The sequence below is a fragment of the Gilbertella persicaria genome (assembly GCF_025201335.1).
Source record: "Gilbertella persicaria strain CBS 190.32 chromosome Unknown B0P05scaffold_8, whole genome shotgun sequence".
Taxonomy (NCBI): domain Eukaryota; kingdom Fungi; phylum Mucoromycota; class Mucoromycetes; order Mucorales; family Choanephoraceae; genus Gilbertella; species Gilbertella persicaria.
Window position 1 is genome coordinate 2344 of NW_026251969.1, and position 18203 is coordinate 20546.

An 18203-nucleotide genomic window follows, 5' to 3' on the forward strand; every position below is an offset into this window, starting at 1 on the left:
TATAAAAGCAAAGGAGCAAGGGCTGTCCGAATTAGTCGCAGTGTTTCTACCTGAATATGATCCACACCTGGTACTTTTCTCGAAAGTAGCTTCTGTATTACTGAAGTAACATCATCCAAGTCCAAAGGAAGCATCTCGTTATGGGGCGCTGGTGAAATAGTAACAACGAAGGGACTCGATTCAGCTGGTAATAGAGCCATTGAATATAGTCTCCAAATGTGATGCCATGGTATTCGAAGCCACTTGAGCGCCTTCTGGTAAGATGAATGTAGGAGCAATTTTTCTATTTCTTTTGATACAGCTGTTATGTCGAATGGTGTTGCCATAGTCATCAGATGCTAGTTTTTGGCAATATTGCCTCCAAACAAAATGTCGCCGTTGTTTGATGAGCCGTCACATTACTGCTTTTGCTTGTTGGCCCTCTATCCAAAAGGAAAGTTCGTTAAGACCATCTGCTCTACGCCACTTTTTGTAGCACTGTTCTCTGTGCTCTGATGCTGTCTGCATTTCCTTTGTCCAAAAATCGTGCATATAATCGTTCCAGTGTTCTTTACGTCCACATGAAGAGTCTAATGCGTCATATATAGCAGTACATAATGTACTGAAAAAATTCTCAATGAAAGTTGCTACTTCTGTCCTCTGCTGAGGTTATATATTTGCATCCATCATAGGTGAGAGAATCGTCGAGTTGCTTTGGAACTGATCTATATACTTATTTCATACTTTTTCGTCTATCAGTTTCCCCGGTCGCCATATGATTCTAGGATTTTCTGAAGGTAGTGGTGGTGCCGAATTAGTTAGAAAATCGAGATGCATCAATTTGTGATCTGAGACTAGAGACATATCTTCACAAATAGTAAGCTCTAGGTTGAGAAGCTCATTAGTACTAAGAAAGTAGTCAACAATACTGCTACCGCTTTGTCGAAGTCAGTTTGGGTTTCCCAGTTGTAATCGACTGTTTCACACGATAAGGTTGTTGCCTTGAATCCATTCCTTAACTATCAATCCATGTCGCCTGTAAATGATCCCATTCGAGTACTAAAATCTCCGCAAATGATTGACTGTGTTGTGTTCCTTCATGAAAGTGGTAATGATTCAAGTATTGTCTGCACAGTTCCTCTTGATTCATGTAGTGGTATACATAAACAATGGAGTTCTTCCCTGTCGCTCGGTAGATGGTGATTATACGATCACGACCATCAGTTTGACCCACCTTCCCTTCGTTTACCCCGAAGAAATTGGGAAGGGTTTAGAGCAGAGCTTGGACCCATTTGGAAAGATCCTGGATGTGGGTATAACAACTGAACCTAAATTAGGTATTTTTATGGGATCTGGTTATGCAGTAATTGGTAAAGACAAGAACGACGCACAATATCAAGATTTGGATCACACTATTAGCTGGTGCGAATCTTCAGACCAAATTTTTCATTGTAAATGATATAATATGTCTACCTGGTGTAGATATTGCCACCAAACGGGTCATAATAAGTTTGAATGTGAAAAATCTAGAGCACGAATCATCTACTACAACTGTCAACACCTAGGACACCGATCATTTGAATGTCCTCGCAAAGCGCCCCTGAATCCATCAAAAAAGCGCAGAACACCAGCATCCAAGAAGCAAAATGTTGAGGACGTCTTACCTCATGCCATTAAGGAGGATCAGCCGGCCCCTTCTACTGAAGCCTTAAAATCGCAACATGCATCAAAGGACCAACGTGTCGCCCTTCCTCGAACAAAGAAGAATTTGAAATAGACAATCGTAAAAGATTCCATCAGCGCTTTTGATATTTTGAAAACTGACGGAAGTGATGGTGAAGGCCCCGATTATATGCCGAGTAAATTCCATGATAGTGATAGTGAGTTAGATGCAGTGAAGGAGGACGCAATGATAGCCTTGGCTGATTTATTGCTTGTCTAAATGGATCTCAAAATGTCTTTGATGCAACAAATACATCAATTGCAAAAAAAGAGCCGCCGAAGGATCATCAAGTGAAATCGAACGTAACAATTTGACTGACCTTCATCGTCAATTAACTCAGCTAGAAGAAACAATACAGAAGAGTTTCTCTTCTGTGGAGTAGTAGAAATAATAAGCCACAAACATCATATCTGACATAATCAGTTAGATATCCACCTATCTTAGGAAACATACTCTACTCCTAGACGATTTTGATTCATCCAAATATTTTCTCTCTGCTTTCTTAATTCTCAGCTTATCCATGCTACACCCCTCCGCAATGTGTAGCTAAAACACATCTTTTTGCATAATAAAATACTATACAAAAAAAAAAAGAAAAGAAAAAAAAAAACTGATCCAACTGAAATCAGATAAGATCATCTCTAGATACTTCCAAAGAAAAGAAACGAGTCTATAAGATAAAAAAGGCGACTTCATTTGAACACCACCTTCAAATGTGCATTCAGAGTTTGTGATACACTGTAATCAGTACAAAGAAGACTCTTTTTAATAGATATTGACTATCAAATCGGTACTTATTTCTACATCATTCAGCACAAGAGATATAGACGAGCAATATTTGCTATGGTACATGATGTTTATGAGGCTTAAAAGAGCAGTTTTGAGCATACTAAACGCAAAGAAAACTCCAACGCATTTGACGCATCAAAGATAAAAAGAACAAGTTATGCCCAGCATAAAGCAGATAGAGTCAACTTCATCTAAAACTCACTGCATGTTGCTATGAAGTAAACTGGATTCCATCTTGACTGCATAAACATATTGACGCTTTTTAGACACCCCTGTGGATTGACTATCCGCCATTAAAAAAAAACAATTTTTTTCTTTCTCTTTTAAAGCATGTCGAAACAGAACAGTGGATTCCAAACACGAAAACAACAGATCGTTTCTTCACTTGTTGAATATGTAGATCCTGAAAGAAGAGACAAATCACCCAAGGGTTTTATTGACGCACCTATTCTCGATCTCATGCATGTCATCAATCAACATCCTGACTATTATACCACCAGTAGTTGTTCTGGTCGTGTTGCTGTTTATTGTGAAGGCTTAGAAAAAGATCCAGAAGAACAAGTCGATCCCAATGCGATCACAGAAAAGACAACAAAGGGTGGCACTTGGTTATATGTGAGTCATGATCCTGTTCCTATTCCTACCACAACCGATGACTGGATTACACAGCTCTTGTTTGGACAACCTGTCAAGTTCAATACAGAGAAACCAAAAGATATCTTGAAGAGGCAATTGATCTATTTCAAATTTGAGCCTTTGGTGAGTGACAACATGGCATCATACATTGGATTGACAAGTCAGTATAGATTTTGCATGTCGAAGCATCCAGCCAAACAACAGCCATGCATCTGTTAAGTACAGCCTATCAAGTAGGCTACCAAAACTCAGGCATCACTCCTTCACGTCGCCATATGTTGGCTATCCGAAGCACACACAAGATTGATACACCTATTGCATTTATTCATAACAATGAAATTCATGCTCTTGTCGACTCAGACTATCTCTTGTTATTATTGACCATGGCAAATCAAAAGTTCGAACAGAATATGGCTCGTATGAAAGTGTTTGAAGAGACCATGAAGACTGAATTAACCAAACTCGATACAAAGCCTGTATGGGAACCTAAAGAAGAACGAATCCAGCGTATGCGTCAAGAAGGACTTGCTAAAAGAACAGAGAAAAAGAAGAAACCTTCTCCTGCTTTAGAAGACTTGTTGGATCAGGTTGTCTTGTAAAATAATAAAATAGTGCCTAAAATAAGTCCATCTGTATTTGAATCTGATGACCCTGTTTTGGTGTGTCGTTAAAACTGATATTTCGTCATTCCCTTTTTTTAACCTTTTCTTCTATACGATAATAATCTACAAGGTAAAAAAAAAAAAAACACCCATCCATCCTTTTTATCCGTTTCAACCGCTTACGCTATGGATGGATGAATCGATTGAAACGTATCATTTTAGATAGATATTGACTTTATTTTTTTTCTATATCTGCATATAGTATGGCTGAACAACAACAACCTACATTCAAGCTTGTTCTTGGTAATTCGATTCAGTTCTTTTGATTGGCATGACTAACCTCTTTCGTAGTCGGTGATGGTGGTACCGGTAAGACCACTTTTGTCAAGCGTCACTTGACTGGTGAATTCGAAAAGAAATATGTTGGTATGTGATGACGCGTCTAGAACACACATAGGCTTATTTATCGCTTTCATCTTAGCCACTCTTGGTGTTGAAGTTCACCCTCTCACTTTCCACACCAATTTTGGTGCTATTGTTTTCAACACTTGGGATACTGCCGGTCAAGAAAAGTTTGGTGGTCTTCGTGATGGTTATTAGTATGTTATTCTTTTAGTTGTTTGTCGATTCGCTTATTCACCTGTATCTATATATAGCATCAACGGTCAATGTGCTATTATCATGTTTGATGTTACTTCTAGAATTACTTACAAGAACGTTCCCAACTGGCACCGTGATCTTGTCCGTGTCTGTGAAAACATTCCTATTGTCCTCTGTGGTAACAAGGTCGATGTGAAGGTAAAAGCAAGACACGATATAATATCCAGATTAACACAGCTATCATCATAGGAACGTAAGGTCAAGGCCAAGACCATCACTTTCCACAGAAAGAAGAACTTGCAGTACTACGATATCTCTGCCAAGTCCAACTACAACTTTGAAAAGCCTTTCCTTTGGTTGGCACGCAAGTTGATTGGTAACCCCAACTTGGAATTCGTTGCTGCTCCTGCTCTTGCTCCTCCTGAAGTTCAAGTTGATCCTGCATTGATGCAACAATACAATAACGAAATGGAAGAAGCTGCCGCTCAACCTCTTCCTGAGGAAGATGATGATTTGTAAATTATATATAAAGAGGAACGATATAAAGTTAACTTGTATACATACAAGAACCCTCCTATTTTCAAGTACAATTAAAGCCATCTTCCATTTTTCTTTTTAAATTTTATGCACACATATCATTGTCCAGTACGAATCAAATGTATACTCTATTTTATTCAATGGAAAAAAAGATATACACTCCATGGTAAAGAAAAAAAAGAAATACGAAATCGCTTATTTGAGCTTCTTCTTGGGACGAAGTTGGTTAGTGTGACCACACTTTCTCTTACGACAGTTAGTAGCACGAGGAGGAAGACGAGCATAACACTTGCGGCAAATCATCTTTTCACAGTTGTACTTAGAAGCCAAAGCCTTAAGAGAGGGTTCAATAATACCACCACGAAGACGGAGAACCAAATGGAGAGTAGATTCCTTTTGGATGTTGTAATCGCTCAAGGAACGACCATCTTCCAATTGCTTACCAGCAAAGATAAGACGTTGTTGGTCTGGGGGAATACCTTCCTTGTCTTGGATCTTTTGCTTGACATTGTCAATGGTGTCGGAGCTGTTTGTAACTTTTTTAGCATATCACACGCTTGGTTTTCAATCTTTACCTTTCGACCTCCAAAGTGATGGTCTTGCCAGTCAAAGTCTTTACGAAGATTTGCATAGTAAAAACTACATGGATTTTAGTTGATATGGTGCTGGATGGATGGCATGGACTATTTACCTTTACGAGACGGTGAATAGAGGAGGAATTCAAACAATCCATGGGGATAGGGGATGTCTTCATCAAGAAAAAAAAATGGCGGCTCTTCAATGCGTTCCGGTCCGTGTACTGTGACTTTTTTCGGCTTGCACATCGACTTGGAATCGCGTACTTCAACAGACGCGTTTCCCTTTTTTTTTTTGTTTAAAATGAAGCATGACTTGAAACAACGGTTTCCCGGTAGAGAAAAGCAAATTGATCAACTTTCTTATGTGAGCTATGGTGTAGGTTACTTTACAAAAAAAAAAAAAAAAGAAGAACAGCTGCTCATGTTCCTCTCATAGTCTCAACAGAATGATTACTCACCTCAGAGTATCTTTATCTATGGACCTCCATCGACAGGCAAAACAACGCTTGTCACTGAATTCTTTGCACCTTTTGCACTCTATGTAAACTGCATTGAATGTTTTACACCTCGTCTTTTATTCGAACGTGCGTTTGATGCCCTTGAAAAACACCAACCTTCTCATTTGAATCAGTACAGTTCTCTAAGAAAGATCGACACAGCACAACAATTGGTCAGAGCATTCAAAGAGACTTTATGTCCATCTCAACCCACTTACTATCTTGTACGTGACCCTACTTTGCAATAAGCATCTCATCTGTTTACTAGGTCCTTGATCACGCTGAACGTATTCGAGATATGCCAGGCCATATTTTACCTGTTCTTTTACGACTCTCTGAACTCACAGAACGTAATATCTGTGTGGTTATGATATCCAACATTGTGTTTGAAAAGTTCCGGATCAAAGGTGGTTCCATGGACCCTTATCTGATCCGATTTCCTGAATACACGCGTGAAGACACGCTTCGGATCCTCCAGCTCGATTATCAAGTGACAGATGACCTTGATCTTGATTTCTACACAGGGTTTCTTCAAGTGATTTATGCCATGTTCCAAATCAACTGTAAAGACATCAACGAATTACGCTACCTTGCTTCTTTACTGTACCCTATCTACATCAAACCCATTCAAGAAGGTCGATTGGACAAGAAAGAAAAAGCCAGATTGTTGCATGAAGCCAAGCCTTATTTCGCAAATGCGACCGAGAAGCTTTATCTCAGAGAAATCTCGAGTGCAGAATGGACACAAGACATGCAGGCCAATGGTCAGTCAACACCCGACATCGAATTACCGTTCTATACCAAATTTCTGTTGATTGCAGCCTATTTAGCCTCTTATAATCCACCTCGGTTTGATGTACGGTATTTTGCCAAGACAGCAGAAGAACGCAAAAAGAAAAAAGGAGGTGGGACACGTAAAGGTCGAGTGGATCGATTAGGTGGTAAAATGCGTCAACAGTTGTTAGGTCCAAAAGCGTTTCCTGTTGAACGTATGTTGGCTATTTTCTATAGTATTCTAGAAGACAGTCTGGAAGACACAGTCGATATTCAGTTACAAATCACCAGTTTGACTACACTGAGATTATTAGTGAGGACAACCCAGATGGAACGATTGGATACAGCCAAATACAAGTGTAATGTCAATTTCGAATTTATTCGATCGATAGCCAAAAGTGTTCGGTTTGAAATTGAACATTATCTCTATGATTTTAATTAATCAAAAAAAAAAAAAAGAAAGAGGGGGGGGTATATCATGACTTAAATAGCAAGATCTTTCTCAATCACATCTTCATCTTGTTCTAATTGTTGAATTGTTTCAATATGTCTTGCTCTTTCAATTAAAGAAATCATGTCTTCTGTTGTGCCTACTGAAGTCGTAATAAAAGGATGCTGAATGTTTGTTAGTAAGATATATAAAGACAAGAAACTTACTTTTAAAAGTGTGTTTGTATCTGGTCTTTGAGAGGGATCCATGGTAGTACAGAGTGCTAAAAAGTCTTTAAAATGATCAGACCAACGATCTGGTTCATACAACGAAGGTAATCCATGAGCAGCAATTAAATACAGTGCTTTTAAGGGAGGATGTTCTATATAAGGGGGTGCATTCTGTGCCATTTCATAGAGCAAGACACCTAAACTCCAAATATCCACTTTGGTGTCGTATTCTTGGCCTGTAATGACTTCAGGTGCCATCCAATAAGGTGTACCTACAATCGAATGTCGCTTGGGTTCAGATGGACTTAATTGAGCACATTGACTGAAATCAGCTAACGATAGATAAGTCAGAATGAACCATTGTGTTTATGCTTACTTAGTTTGACATCACCACGCACATTCATCAGAATGTTGTCACTACGAATATCACGGTGAATGCGATTCAGTCGATGAATGCGAGTTAATGCTCTCAAGATATCTCTTGTGATACGCGCAATCAAACTCTCTTCAATACAGATACAAGGTTCTTGTTCACTATTTTCTAATGCAAGGATGTCGGATAAGGCCATGTCCATCAATTCCATCACCACCTACATATATATATATATTGACATCAGCCTATCAAATAAATACGGACACTTACCCAAATCTCCTCTTCTGTCATATAACTCGTAATAAACTCAACCACATTTGGATGTCGACTCATTTTCATGGTGATCAACTCATGCTTGATTTTACTCATCTTAGCTGTGGCTGTCTTGGGGATCTTTTTGATGGCTACTGCACGGTCTGTGGCTATATGTTTAGCAGCATAAAGTGGACCTGATTCGCCCTCTGCAATCAATTCAAATTGATGATAAATACTGCTTGGATCTTTGGTTGGATTGTCTGCAATATCCTGTGTGACTATTGGTATGGGTGGTAAACTTGATTTTGTAATGGCGGGTGTATCTAAATAGAGATCAACAACGCTCCTTATCACGTGGTCTTTACCTTGTTGTTGTTCTTGTTGTTGTTCTTGTTCTTCTTCTTCTTCTTCTTCATGTTGAATCTCTTGGACTGCCTCTAATACTTCTGTTGAAAATGAAGATTCCTTTGGTTGAATGGCTGGTAATTCTGTACGAAACATGGCATCAGGACTCTCGACTATTTTCATGGTCCGCTTTTCATTCCATTTCTGTCGATAGCTTGATTTACTCAGGACATGTTGCCATTCTTTAGGCAAACCTTTGAATCCAACACCATCCTCATCTAATTCAACATGGATATGATGCTGAATATTAAAGGGCTGTCCTATGGCTGCATCTTGTGGGGCTGATGGTAAATGAGTGTGACAGAAGATCAATCAGTCCAACTTACATTCACAGATAGGCACAAGACTTGGATGTAAGCATGTTGTGTCAAGAATATCATCACTTGGGAAATCCCCTTGCCAGACATCAGGTAGACCCATAAACTTGCCACTGTCATCATCGTATTCGACATGTATCCCATGTTCAAATTTAGTAGGTTTGCCAATATCCAGAATACGTTCTCCATGTTGGTTCTTCCAAGCTAAGGCTTTAGATGGCATGGTGGCTGCTGAGACATTATGATGGTGATAGAGTCTTTTTAAAGTGGCTGTGGATCCAAATCGTCGAAGTCCCTTAGTATTGCTAGGGGACCTTGATATATGTTGAAAAGTATGATTAGGTGCTGAATGAACAGAAGAAGCAGAATGTGTATTGCCCATACTAAAGGCTTCTTCTTTATATTAAAAAAAAAAAAAGAAAAAGAAAAAAAAAAAAAAAAAAAAAAAAAAACTCTTTTAATTCACTTTATATCCTTGTGTCACTGTCTTGAACAGGCTACTAAGAACGTTTTTTTTTTTTTTTTTTTTTTTATAAAAATCACTCCTTTTCTTTCAATATGAAGCCTTTTATTCCATCTTCAAATAACAGTCAGAAAGAACCAACACCTAAAGGTGAGTTATATTTCAAAGTTGACTTGTATCTTAAACTGTGTATACAATAGGTTCAAAGAGACTCTGTCGTAATGTCATTATCCATGGCTTTTGTAAATTTCAAGACAAAGGATGTGAGTTTAATCATGAGACAGTAAGTAAACAACAACAACACTCTATGATTCATTGATGGATAGGATAAAACCATTGTCTTGCCTCCGCAGTCAGAAAAGTAAATAATAGATAGGATATTGTACTATTTAGGATACTTAACTATTGACTCATTAGAAGTGTATCTATTGATGCACCTATTTTTGTACCTACTTCTTCTTCTAAACAAGGTAAAGAACACAATAGGTTAATATTATATGTTATTTATTTATTTATTTAATAGCCAGATCAAGGTATATATCTATATATCTATATATCTAATTATATGCATTTATCTATCTATCTATAGCATAACACCACAGAGATCCAATACATTTCCACAGTTTGGCAATCATAATTTCTATTCATCTTCAGACCCTTATTATTATAGTCAGCCACCTATTGTAAGCAACACAGTCTATTATCTATCTATCTATCTATCTATCTATCTATCTATTGCTTATGGCCTGTATAGCTTCAATACCATCAATATCCACCTACTCTACCTCATATCTCTAATTTAGCTACACAACAACGCCTAGTTCAATCGTTCTATATTCCTGATAACCTAAGGGAACAATTGATCAAAAGAAACGAATCTACACTCATGACAGCAGTTGGCAAAGAAACAGGTTTGCCTGAAGAAGTCCATGTCTATCATTCTCTATATCCCTTAGAAGACAAACCAGGTCATTTACTGGGTCATGCTTCTTGGGTCTATAAGGCTATCTGTAAAACCAATGGCAAATACTATACACTGATTCGAATTGAAGGTATGTAGAAGCAATGGAAGAAATTCATCCTATCTATGTTATATAGGGTTTCGATTAGTGAACGAACAAGCCATGCATGTCATTAAACAATGGCGTAAAATGAAGCATGCCAATATTGTATCCATTCGAGAAGCATTTACCACAAGAGCCTTTGGTGATTCATGTAAGCATATATATATAGATATCAAATGTATTTTATTGATAATCTATAGCCCTGATATTTGTCTATGATTATCATCCTTGTTCCATCACCTTGTCGGAAGCTTATTTCTCTCCTCATGCACAGGCCATGTTACATGCGCGATTCCAAGCAGCTGGGATGAATGGTATTCCGGTGCCTGAAACTACGCTGTGGAGTTTTATCACTCAAATGGCTTCTGCTCTTCAAACTGTTCATCGTGCAGGATTGGCTGCCAGGAATATCAAACCCAACAAGATTATCATGACCAGTAAGAACAGGTAAATATATCAGCTTATGTTGTTGGTTCTAAATTGTTGAATCTATATAGACTACGTATCTGTTGTACTGGACTCATGGATGTATTACAATATGATGGTACACATCAACAAAAGATAGCCATGCATCAACAAGAAGATCTACTCTCCTTGGGTCAATTGATTGTATCGCTTGCCTGTCATACACAGACAACTCATGTCTCGTCTTTTGAACATATCTCTCGGTTTTATTCGCCTGATTTAAAGAATGTCATTTATTATTTACTAGGTAAACCATCACATGATAAATCAATGGATGATGTGATCAGTATGGTCGGTCCTCGTATGCTACATGAATTCAATAGTAGTCAATAGTAAGTACTAGATTCTCTTTCTTTTATTTATATATATATATGTAGTTATACAGACACATTAGAAGCCAATCTGAGTCATGAATTAGAGAACAGTCGACTGGTTCGATTACTGGTCAAACTGAACTTTATTAATGAACGACCCGAGTAAGTTAAACGACACGGTGTCTATATCATGTATTATTGAAACATTCATTGTAGATTTGATCAGGATCCTGCTTGGTCAGAATCAGGTGAAAAATTCATGATCAAGTTATTTCGAGATTATATCTTTCATCAAGTCAATGAAGTAGGTGTGCCTATGGTAGATATGGCCCATGTCATTGCTTGTCTCAACAAGGTAAAAAGATATGTGTATTCAATACAGTGTAGCTTATTCTATTAAAAAAAAAAAAAAAAAAAAAAAAAAAAGTTGGATGCTGGTGTAGATGAAAAGATATTGTTGACTTCCCGAGATGATCAAGCGTCTATCATTGTTACATACAAAGAATTAAAAGCATGTATTGCTTCAGCATTTAATGATGTCTACAATAGAAAGCAATAAAATTAATAAGCAACTTGAAGCTTTAATCGATAGTTTTGGTTTCTTTGTTTAAACATAAAATCAGTATTATGGAAAGCACGAACACAACGCCATGCTTCACTTTCAGAATCAAATTTGATCAAGAATTTAGAGACTGTGGATTGTTCCTTACTAACAACACAAATGAGATGATTGTATACATACATATATCTTACTTACGTTCTTAATCTCAAGACATGATCAGGTGTGCCTTGAGAAGGGAAAAAGTTTCTAGCACGCAAGAATCCCAATACATGTTCTGGCTGTGTCTTGAATGGTAAACCTGTCATGATCACAGAACGACCAGCAGCATGGGATGCATCAGCCAAATGAGTTAATTCAGAACGACGATGCTTATTCATGATACTGTTGCTTGTTGAATCCGCATGACCAATCTATTCTCTCATCAGTTCATCTCTCTCTCTCTCTCTTTCTGATCAAGACACTTACATGACTCATCTTAACAATATGTCCACCTAAAGCACGTCGATTACCGTATTCTACAAGGCGACGGGCATCTTCAGAAGAAGCCATGGCCACAACCACACGACCATTAAAATTAAATTCTTGATTACGACAAAAGATCACTAATAGCTTATCAATCAACTGAAGGTCTATGTACGCATGCTTACTTTCATCAATCGTCTTATCGCCCTTGGGAAAAGCTTCTCGGGCCAATTTGTTGATATCCTCAAAAGTGGCTGTAGGAGGCATATGATCCACTTGAACAAAACGTGTGGGTTCACTGTAGGTCTTGTTCTGTCGGCGTTGTTTTTTAGCTTGGTCAATAAACTTGTCAGTTAAAGACTCAGCAAAGTTCTCATGATGAACAACAGAAGTATGCAAGGACCGGCATACAGTAGGGATGCGAAAGAATGGACGAACAAATGACATTGAGAAACAAAAAAAAAAAAAATAGAAAACACACAGGGTACGCCCGCTTTCACAAAAAAAAAAAGAAATAAGGGGCTAGAATTGAATACCCGCATTTGGATTCCAAGTAAACATGAATGCTTTCATAGCCAAAGAAAAAATAAAAAAACAAGAAAAACAGTTGTATCCCCTATCTTGACCTAAGTAAACTCAAGACAACATAGCATAGATATCTTTTACTTTCCGTCTATCGGTGGACCTGTCAAACGGACAATGTCCAAGATGACAAGCCACTCAATGAAAATGAGCCAATCATAACATCCTTTCTTCAAATTTTTTTTTTTTCGAAAAAAAACATAGTTCAATTTTTTTTCTTGAAAATAGATATCCCTCCTTCTCTTTTCCCTAGCATATCGTAAGTGGAGTGGCTTGTTGATTTAGAGAACTTACTATCTTTCTTTTTGATTAGAAAAATGAGTTCCGAATTGGTCTGGGCTATCATCAGAAACAACAACTCTTTCCTCGTCAAGCGTCCTGGTGTTCAATTCTCTTCTGAACCCTCCAACTTGAAGAACGTCAACTCTTTCAAGTACTCTGGTCTTGCTAACTACAAGGTAAGTGATATCGACAATGGGATCAAAAAAAAATATATATTAATTTCCATAGTCTGTTGCCATTCTCCCTGCTGCTCGTGGTGTTCGTGTCACTACCCGCAAGGCTAAGAAGGAAAACTCTCCTGCCAAGTCTGCCAACACTGTTGTGATTGCCAAGACTCGTCGTCAAACTTCCAAGTCTGTTGCTAACTTGATTGCCAAGAGCAAGTACAGACCCGATCTCCGTGCTGTAAGTTAGATGACTATATATCAAAAACTCTAGATATTGATTTCCATCTATAGGCTGCTGTTGCTCGTGCTTCTGCTCTCATTTCTACTCAACAACCCAAGAAGGTCCACGCTAAGCGTGAATCAAAGGGTGTTCGTGCCAACAAGGCTTAAATATACGAATAACAATAAAAAAAAAATGTAAAGCACCACTACTTTTTATTTATTTACAAGAAGTTTGTTCTAACGATCTTAATCGCTCTTCAAGCTGAACGACATACGCATCCGCTTCATCACGGTATTCTTGATATTCCAAGTGTTGCCATAATAACTGAAATGCCATGGTAGTTGCGGATGCTATGACTGTACATTTGACAAGGGGTGTGCCATATTTATAATAAAATGAACCTGTGTTTCTGCTGGTGCTATAGGCACGTCGTTGGACTGTTCTTGAAAGGACTTTATGGAAGAGCATGGAAAGAGAAATATTAAAAAAAAACAAGACAGCCCCCCTTACTTCACTTGCGGGAACTGGGTTTAAAACAAACGAAGATCATTTTTCAAGACAAAAAGTTCATGTATAACTTGAATAACCAATCGACACTGTATATAGCTTATGCTTCTATTAACTAAAAATAAATAAATAAAGGGAGATGCTTCACTAAAGCCATCTTCAATCTTATAGGAGCATATTTGCATGAGAGGATTCTGTGACTGTCTATTTAAAAAATACCCAAAGAGACGGGGGCATCACCCAGACAAATTTTTTTGCTCTCTTTTTTTTTATATACTATGTTGCGTACACTTGCACGTCCTCTTTATTCTTCATCATTATATTCTCGCTCAAGCCTTTTACACACTTCTGCTACTGTCAGAAACACGGCTGGTAAATAAGAAAAATAACTCAAGCGTCTGTTTTATTCACTCTGATAGAACCACAAACAACTGCACGAAAGCCTTCTGCAGCACCTAAAGGCACAGTGTTAAAAGGCATTCAGTACTTGAAGGACAAACAAGATCCAGTTGCATTAGACGATGCTGAATACCCCGAATGGTTATGGGACTTATTAGACGAAAAGAAACAAAAACAAAAGACAACTAAACCAAGTAATCGTCAATATCATAGAAAACAAAATAGAGATGCCATTAAAGCAATGAACTTTATGAAGGACAAGAAGAACTAATAATAATAAAAAAAAGCAACTTTTACCAAGGACGTTGAGCAGGGAAAGCAGATTGTCCGTCTAAATGGAAAGATCAGCAATTGAATGTAGAGATATGACTTACATTGCATGGATCCTTGAGGAGTAAAGATATTATTTCCAGCTTGTTGCGGTGGTTGGAATCCTGTCATTTGAGGTTGCATAAAACCAGTCGGTTGATGAGACTGTAAAGGACTTTGATGGAATGCTTGAGGACTAGGAGTAGAGAATTGAACACCTGTCATTTGAGCTTGTAAAGGAGAGAGTGTGGGCGAGCCAAATGGATTCGCAGGAGCTAAACAAAGATTGAGATGTGTTGTTGCATTATAAGAGAAATAGACTTACTAGCAGTGCCCCAATGTCTACCTGTAGGTTGAGCACTCATGGTTTGTGTTCTTTGAATTGGATTGTTAAATTCGCCTTGCTGTCCAGCAGCGGGACCAGGAGAAGAGTGAGGTACCAAAGGTGGAGGCAGAACAGAAGAAAGAGGCGCTGTTTGCTGTTGATATCCGCCTACGGGTTGATTGGAAGCAGGGAAACCTGTCATTTGAGGTTGGAGTCCTTGCCATGGCGAAGAAGAAGAAGAGGATGGAGGCTGTTGGGGTACAGATGGCTGCCATTGACCAAGTGTAGGATCAGAAGAAAGTCTATTGCTGGGTGTGGGTCTTGGACGACCAGCACTACCCACAGGCTGATTCGACTGGGCACTGAATCCAGTGGGTTGAGCATTGAATCCAGTGGGTTGAACATTGAATCCAGTAGGCTGAGCATTGAATCCAGTAGGTTGAGCATTGAATCCAGTAGGTTGAGCATTGAATCCAGTAGGTTGAGCATTGAATCCAGTAGGTTGAGCAGCAAATGAGGGCTGCAATTGAGGTGGCTGTTGGGCTAATTGCTGTTGCAATTGCTGTTGTTGAGCTTGTAACTGTAACATTTGTTGTTGCTGTTGCTGTTGTTGTTGTTGAGTGCCTGTCTGCATGGCTAATTGCTTTTGAAGTTCTAACTGTTGCTGCGTCAGCTTTTGTAGCTCTTCTAATTGTTTCTGTTGTTCTTTGGCTTGTTTCTGTAAAGCCATTAATTGGATCTTATGGATCTGCTCTTCTTCTTCTCTACGCTTGCGTTCAGCTTCAGCAGCTTGGATTTCTTCAGGTGTAGGTCCAGTGGGTTGAGGTGGTTGAGTTGGTGGTGGAGGAGGAGGAGGAGGAACAGCTGCTGGTGTCTTGGCAGGAGTTAAGGCAACAAAAGAACTAGAATCTTTACGAGGAGCCCAGGCATCATCATTGAAGCCCATCAAATCTCCTGCAGGTTTTTCGGGTTCTTTTCCTTTACCATCAGAACTGTTTAATTGACCACCAATAAAGTCTAACAGATCAGGGTGAACATCTTTAGGTGCAGATACACTGGGTTTAGGTCTAGAGACAGAAGCAGATCGTGTTGGCTTTTCTCTCGCCTCTATTTCGCTTTGAAGTTTTCTAGCATACTCTTCATCTTTAGCAATCTGAAGCTCTCTTGTCTTTTGTTCATCTAGCTCTTGTTCAGATGCTTCAGGCTTGCCTGTTTCAATGTACCGTTGAATGCGTTGTACATGTTCTTCTTTAAGACCTAATGTCTTCATCTGCTTATGTGTCAAGTTCTGAATGTCACTGTCATCTAGTTTTTCAACTTTAAAGGCAGAAGCGTATTGAAGTGATGCTTGCATAGGAATACCAACAAGCATAAACCAATCAAACCAGTCCCATCTATCGTTGAATTTCTTCTCTTGAGGAGGACGAGGAGGCATGGCAGGTGTAGGTTCAGGAGAAGCTGGCTTGGGTTGTCTCGTATGCTCTTCAACCCAACGAATATCATCGGCACACATCTTTTCAACAGGCACATCAATCTTGACACCATTCAGTTTATGAAGACGTAGTTTTCCATTATGATAGTCAATGAATTGAGCTTCTACTTTAAACGAACCACTACGGTCTGTCCATGTTCTGATCTTGGTTGGGTCAGGCTTAGGCAAGTCTTGATGACGGTTGGATTTAGAAGCAGATCGAGCAAGAGTCGCTTTACGTTCAGCTTCTTTACGTTTATAGTCTTCTTCCAGTTGTTTTTGACGAGCCAGTTCAGCACGTTTCGCTGCTTCTTGAGCCTGTCGACGCTTTTCTTCTTCTTCACGACGTCTTTCTTCCTCTTCACGACGTCTTTCTTCTTCTTTACGTCTTTTTTCTTCTTCTTCTTCTTCTTGGCGGCGTCTTTTACGTTCATTTTCTTCTTGTTCATGACGTCGAATACGTTCTCGTTCTTCTTCTTCCGCAAGACGTTGTTGATATAAAGCTCGTTCTTCTTCTTCTCGTCTTCTTCTGATTTCTTCTTTATCTTCAACACGGGGAATGGAAGGTGCAATAGCAGCAGCAGCAGCAGCAGCAGTAGTGTGCTCATCATTTTCTTCATCGTCAAATTGAATATAAGAGGAAGGTACTAAGCCAATTTCACCCTCTACTTTTTGAACACGCCACCAACCATCTGTTCTTTCGTAATCCAGGACATACAATTGCTCATTCTCTTCAACAGACAATTCATCGCCACCTTCTGCTTGGAAAGAATAAAGGGAAATACCCCATTTTGGAATACAGTTTGATTCCTCTTCCTCTTCCTCTACTTCTTCCTCTGGTTGCTGTTGTTGTTCAATATGGGGTGTAATGGCTGCTGCAGGAGAAGCCATTTGTTGTTGTTGTTGTTGTTGTTGTTGTTGGTTTAAATGTGTATTGGATGCTTGAGCAGCTCTTATAGAATCAGCAATTTTAACAAGAATCGCTTTTGCTTCTGATTTAGAAGAAGCTTGAAGATCCAATACAGCTTGTTTAGTACCTTCTATTTCAATATGCAAATTCTTGCCATCATAAAGATACTTGGTGACATCTAAAATAGGATACTGTTGAACAGGAGATGCTTTATCTGTCTCACTGCCATAACAAATCATGCCATTGCCAATAAACAAGCTGCCCTTTCCTTTCTTCTTCTTCTTTTTGGCTGGATCATATTCCTGCACATTCCAAGATTGTGCTTCATCGGCAATTATTTCTCGCGTTGTGGAGCCAGTCTATGATGTCATGTATGTGAGTACAGAGCTACAAAATAAATACACATTACAGGTTGAGACAAGATAGGTTGTACTGGAGGAGGAGGAACAGGTGCTGTTACTGAAGGAGCAGGAGGAGCAGGAGGAGCAGGAACAGGTGTTGTGACTGGGGGTTCGTCAAGTTGCTCAGGTTGATGGTCGTCAAGGCTGATAACATAGTTACTAGGTGCCAGACCAATGTCACCTTTGCTTGACTTGACAAGAAACCAATCTGGGTCGTCTTTTTCTAATAACACCATCTCATCACCTTCTTCAAACGACAATTCCTCTTCTTGCTGAGCTACATAGTCATATTCTGCACGCACTCTTCCAATAGGTTGTACCTATGACTCTGTGTTAGTATCATACAAGTATCTTGTATATACATGTATACTTCTTCAAGATAAGTAGCAGGCACTAGACCAATCGGTCCTTGTTCTTCCCCGGTGTTTTGCTTTAATTCAGTTTTCCACCAGTCATCGTCTTCTTTCTCAATCACATACAGAATATCGTCTTGCTTTATACTGAGTTCGTCTTCTGTCCGAGCCTCATAATCATACAGTGCCTGACACACTTGAATATATCGCATGGTTTTC

The 18203-nt window shown here is 38.9% G+C and overlaps 11 protein-coding genes across 11 annotated transcripts; 7 read left to right on the forward strand and 4 right to left on the reverse strand.

The window, feature by feature from the left end:
• Positions 1-1444: 1444 nt before the first annotated feature.
• On the forward strand, positions 1445-1756 carry B0P05DRAFT_464959 (uncharacterized protein; the record flags this gene model as incomplete). The annotated part of the gene is made up of 1 exon (XM_051574242.1): positions 1445-1756. One exon carries the CDS (start codon positions 1445-1447, stop codon positions 1754-1756), a length of 312 nt encoding a protein of 103 aa, XP_051437446.1.
• Positions 1757-2786: 1030 nt separating this feature from the next.
• Positions 2787-3859, forward strand: B0P05DRAFT_530329 (methyltransferase TYW3-domain-containing protein). Its single transcript, XM_051576849.1, has 2 exons — positions 2787-3250; positions 3298-3859. The coding sequence occupies exons 1-2, from the start codon at positions 2822-2824 to the stop codon at positions 3724-3726; spliced, it is 858 nt and encodes a 285-aa protein (XP_051437447.1). The 5' UTR covers positions 2787-2821; the 3' UTR covers positions 3727-3859.
• Positions 3831-4946, forward strand: B0P05DRAFT_505293 (GTP-binding nuclear protein GSP1/CNR1). The gene is made up of 6 exons (XM_051575508.1): positions 3831-3859; positions 3992-4032; positions 4081-4155; positions 4211-4328; positions 4386-4527; positions 4579-4946. The coding sequence occupies exons 2-6, from the start codon at positions 3993-3995 to the stop codon at positions 4846-4848; spliced, it is 645 nt and encodes a 214-aa protein (XP_051437448.1). The 5' UTR covers positions 3831-3859; position 3992; the 3' UTR covers positions 4849-4946.
• A 303-nt stretch (positions 4947-5249) lies between these two features.
• On the reverse strand, positions 5250-5637 carry B0P05DRAFT_530331 (uncharacterized protein). The gene has a single exon (XM_051576850.1). It carries the CDS (start codon positions 5618-5620, stop codon positions 5438-5440), a length of 183 nt encoding a protein of 60 aa, XP_051437449.1. The 5' UTR covers positions 5621-5637; the 3' UTR covers positions 5250-5437.
• A 108-nt stretch (positions 5638-5745) lies between these two features.
• B0P05DRAFT_584544 (origin recognition complex subunit 5 C-terminus-domain-containing protein) lies at positions 5746-7157 on the forward strand (the record flags this gene model as incomplete). The annotated part of the gene is made up of 3 exons (XM_051582360.1): positions 5746-5820; positions 5881-6165; positions 6210-7157. The coding sequence occupies 3 exons, from the start codon at positions 5746-5748 to the stop codon at positions 7155-7157; spliced, it is 1308 nt and encodes a 435-aa protein (XP_051437450.1).
• Positions 7158-7198: 41 nt separating this feature from the next.
• B0P05DRAFT_464793 (kinase-like domain-containing protein) lies at positions 7199-9107 on the reverse strand (the record flags this gene model as incomplete). The annotated part of the gene is made up of 5 exons (XM_051574233.1): positions 7199-7330; positions 7373-7707; positions 7752-7965; positions 8019-8689; positions 8735-9107. The coding sequence occupies 5 exons, from the start codon at positions 9105-9107 to the stop codon at positions 7199-7201; spliced, it is 1725 nt and encodes a 574-aa protein (XP_051437451.1).
• A 302-nt stretch (positions 9108-9409) lies between these two features.
• On the forward strand, positions 9410-11590 carry B0P05DRAFT_577781 (kinase-like domain-containing protein; the record flags this gene model as incomplete). The annotated part of the gene is made up of 9 exons (XM_051581810.1): positions 9410-9471; positions 9778-9871; positions 9943-10240; positions 10287-10403; positions 10453-10699; positions 10750-11049; positions 11095-11193; positions 11248-11386; positions 11459-11590. 9 exons carry the CDS (start codon positions 9410-9412, stop codon positions 11588-11590), a joined length of 1488 nt encoding a protein of 495 aa, XP_051437452.1.
• A 2-nt stretch (positions 11591-11592) lies between these two features.
• On the reverse strand, positions 11593-12502 carry B0P05DRAFT_569325 (uncharacterized protein; the record flags this gene model as incomplete). The annotated part of the gene is made up of 3 exons (XM_051581243.1): positions 11593-11740; positions 11789-12003; positions 12059-12502. 3 exons carry the CDS (start codon positions 12500-12502, stop codon positions 11593-11595), a joined length of 807 nt encoding a protein of 268 aa, XP_051437453.1.
• Positions 12503-12954: 452 nt separating this feature from the next.
• On the forward strand, positions 12955-13476 carry B0P05DRAFT_569326 (ribosomal L28e/Mak16; the record flags this gene model as incomplete). Its single annotated transcript, XM_051581244.1, has 3 exons — positions 12955-13095; positions 13148-13324; positions 13378-13476. 3 exons carry the CDS (start codon positions 12955-12957, stop codon positions 13474-13476), a joined length of 417 nt encoding a protein of 138 aa, XP_051437454.1.
• Positions 13477-14076: 600 nt separating this feature from the next.
• Positions 14077-14490, forward strand: B0P05DRAFT_530356 (mitochondrial ribosomal protein L37-domain-containing protein). The gene is made up of 2 exons (XM_051576851.1): positions 14077-14188; positions 14236-14490. Exons 1-2 carry the CDS (start codon positions 14095-14097, stop codon positions 14484-14486), a joined length of 345 nt encoding a protein of 114 aa, XP_051437455.1. The 5' UTR covers positions 14077-14094; the 3' UTR covers positions 14487-14490.
• Positions 14491-14508: 18 nt separating this feature from the next.
• B0P05DRAFT_569327 (uncharacterized protein) lies at positions 14509-18196 on the reverse strand (the record flags this gene model as incomplete). The annotated part of the gene is made up of 5 exons (XM_051581245.1): positions 14509-14546; positions 14590-14799; positions 14850-17589; positions 17640-17951; positions 18002-18196. 5 exons carry the CDS (start codon positions 18194-18196, stop codon positions 14509-14511), a joined length of 3495 nt encoding a protein of 1164 aa, XP_051437456.1.
• Between the last annotated feature and the right edge of the window lie 7 nt (positions 18197-18203).

Excerpts from the sequence above, each read along its gene's own strand:
- B0P05DRAFT_530329 (XM_051576849.1), top strand. The coding sequence starts at position 2,822 with ATGTCGAAACAGAACAGTGGATTCCAAACACGAAAACAACAGATCGTT. Across the intron at positions 3,251-3,297 it reads ATTTCAAATTTGAGCCTTTG|ATTTTGCATGTCGAAGCATC; the intron begins GTGAGTGACAAC and ends AAGTCAGTATAG.
- B0P05DRAFT_505293 (XM_051575508.1), top strand. The coding sequence starts at position 3,993 with ATGGCTGAACAACAACAACCTACATTCAAGCTTGTTCTTG. Across the intron at positions 4,033-4,080 it reads TACATTCAAGCTTGTTCTTG|TCGGTGATGGTGGTACCGGT; the intron begins GTAATTCGATTC and ends CCTCTTTCGTAG. Across the intron at positions 4,528-4,578 it reads GTAACAAGGTCGATGTGAAG|GAACGTAAGGTCAAGGCCAA; the intron begins GTAAAAGCAAGA and ends CTATCATCATAG.
- B0P05DRAFT_530331 (XM_051576850.1), bottom strand. The coding sequence starts at position 5,620 with ATGAAGACATCCCCTATCCCCATGGATTGTTTGAATTCCTCCTCTATT.
- B0P05DRAFT_530356 (XM_051576851.1), top strand. The coding sequence starts at position 14,095 with ATGTTGCGTACACTTGCACGTCCTCTTTATTCTTCATCATTATATTCT. Across the intron at positions 14,189-14,235 it reads TACTGTCAGAAACACGGCTG|AACCACAAACAACTGCACGA; the intron begins GTAAATAAGAAA and ends TCACTCTGATAG.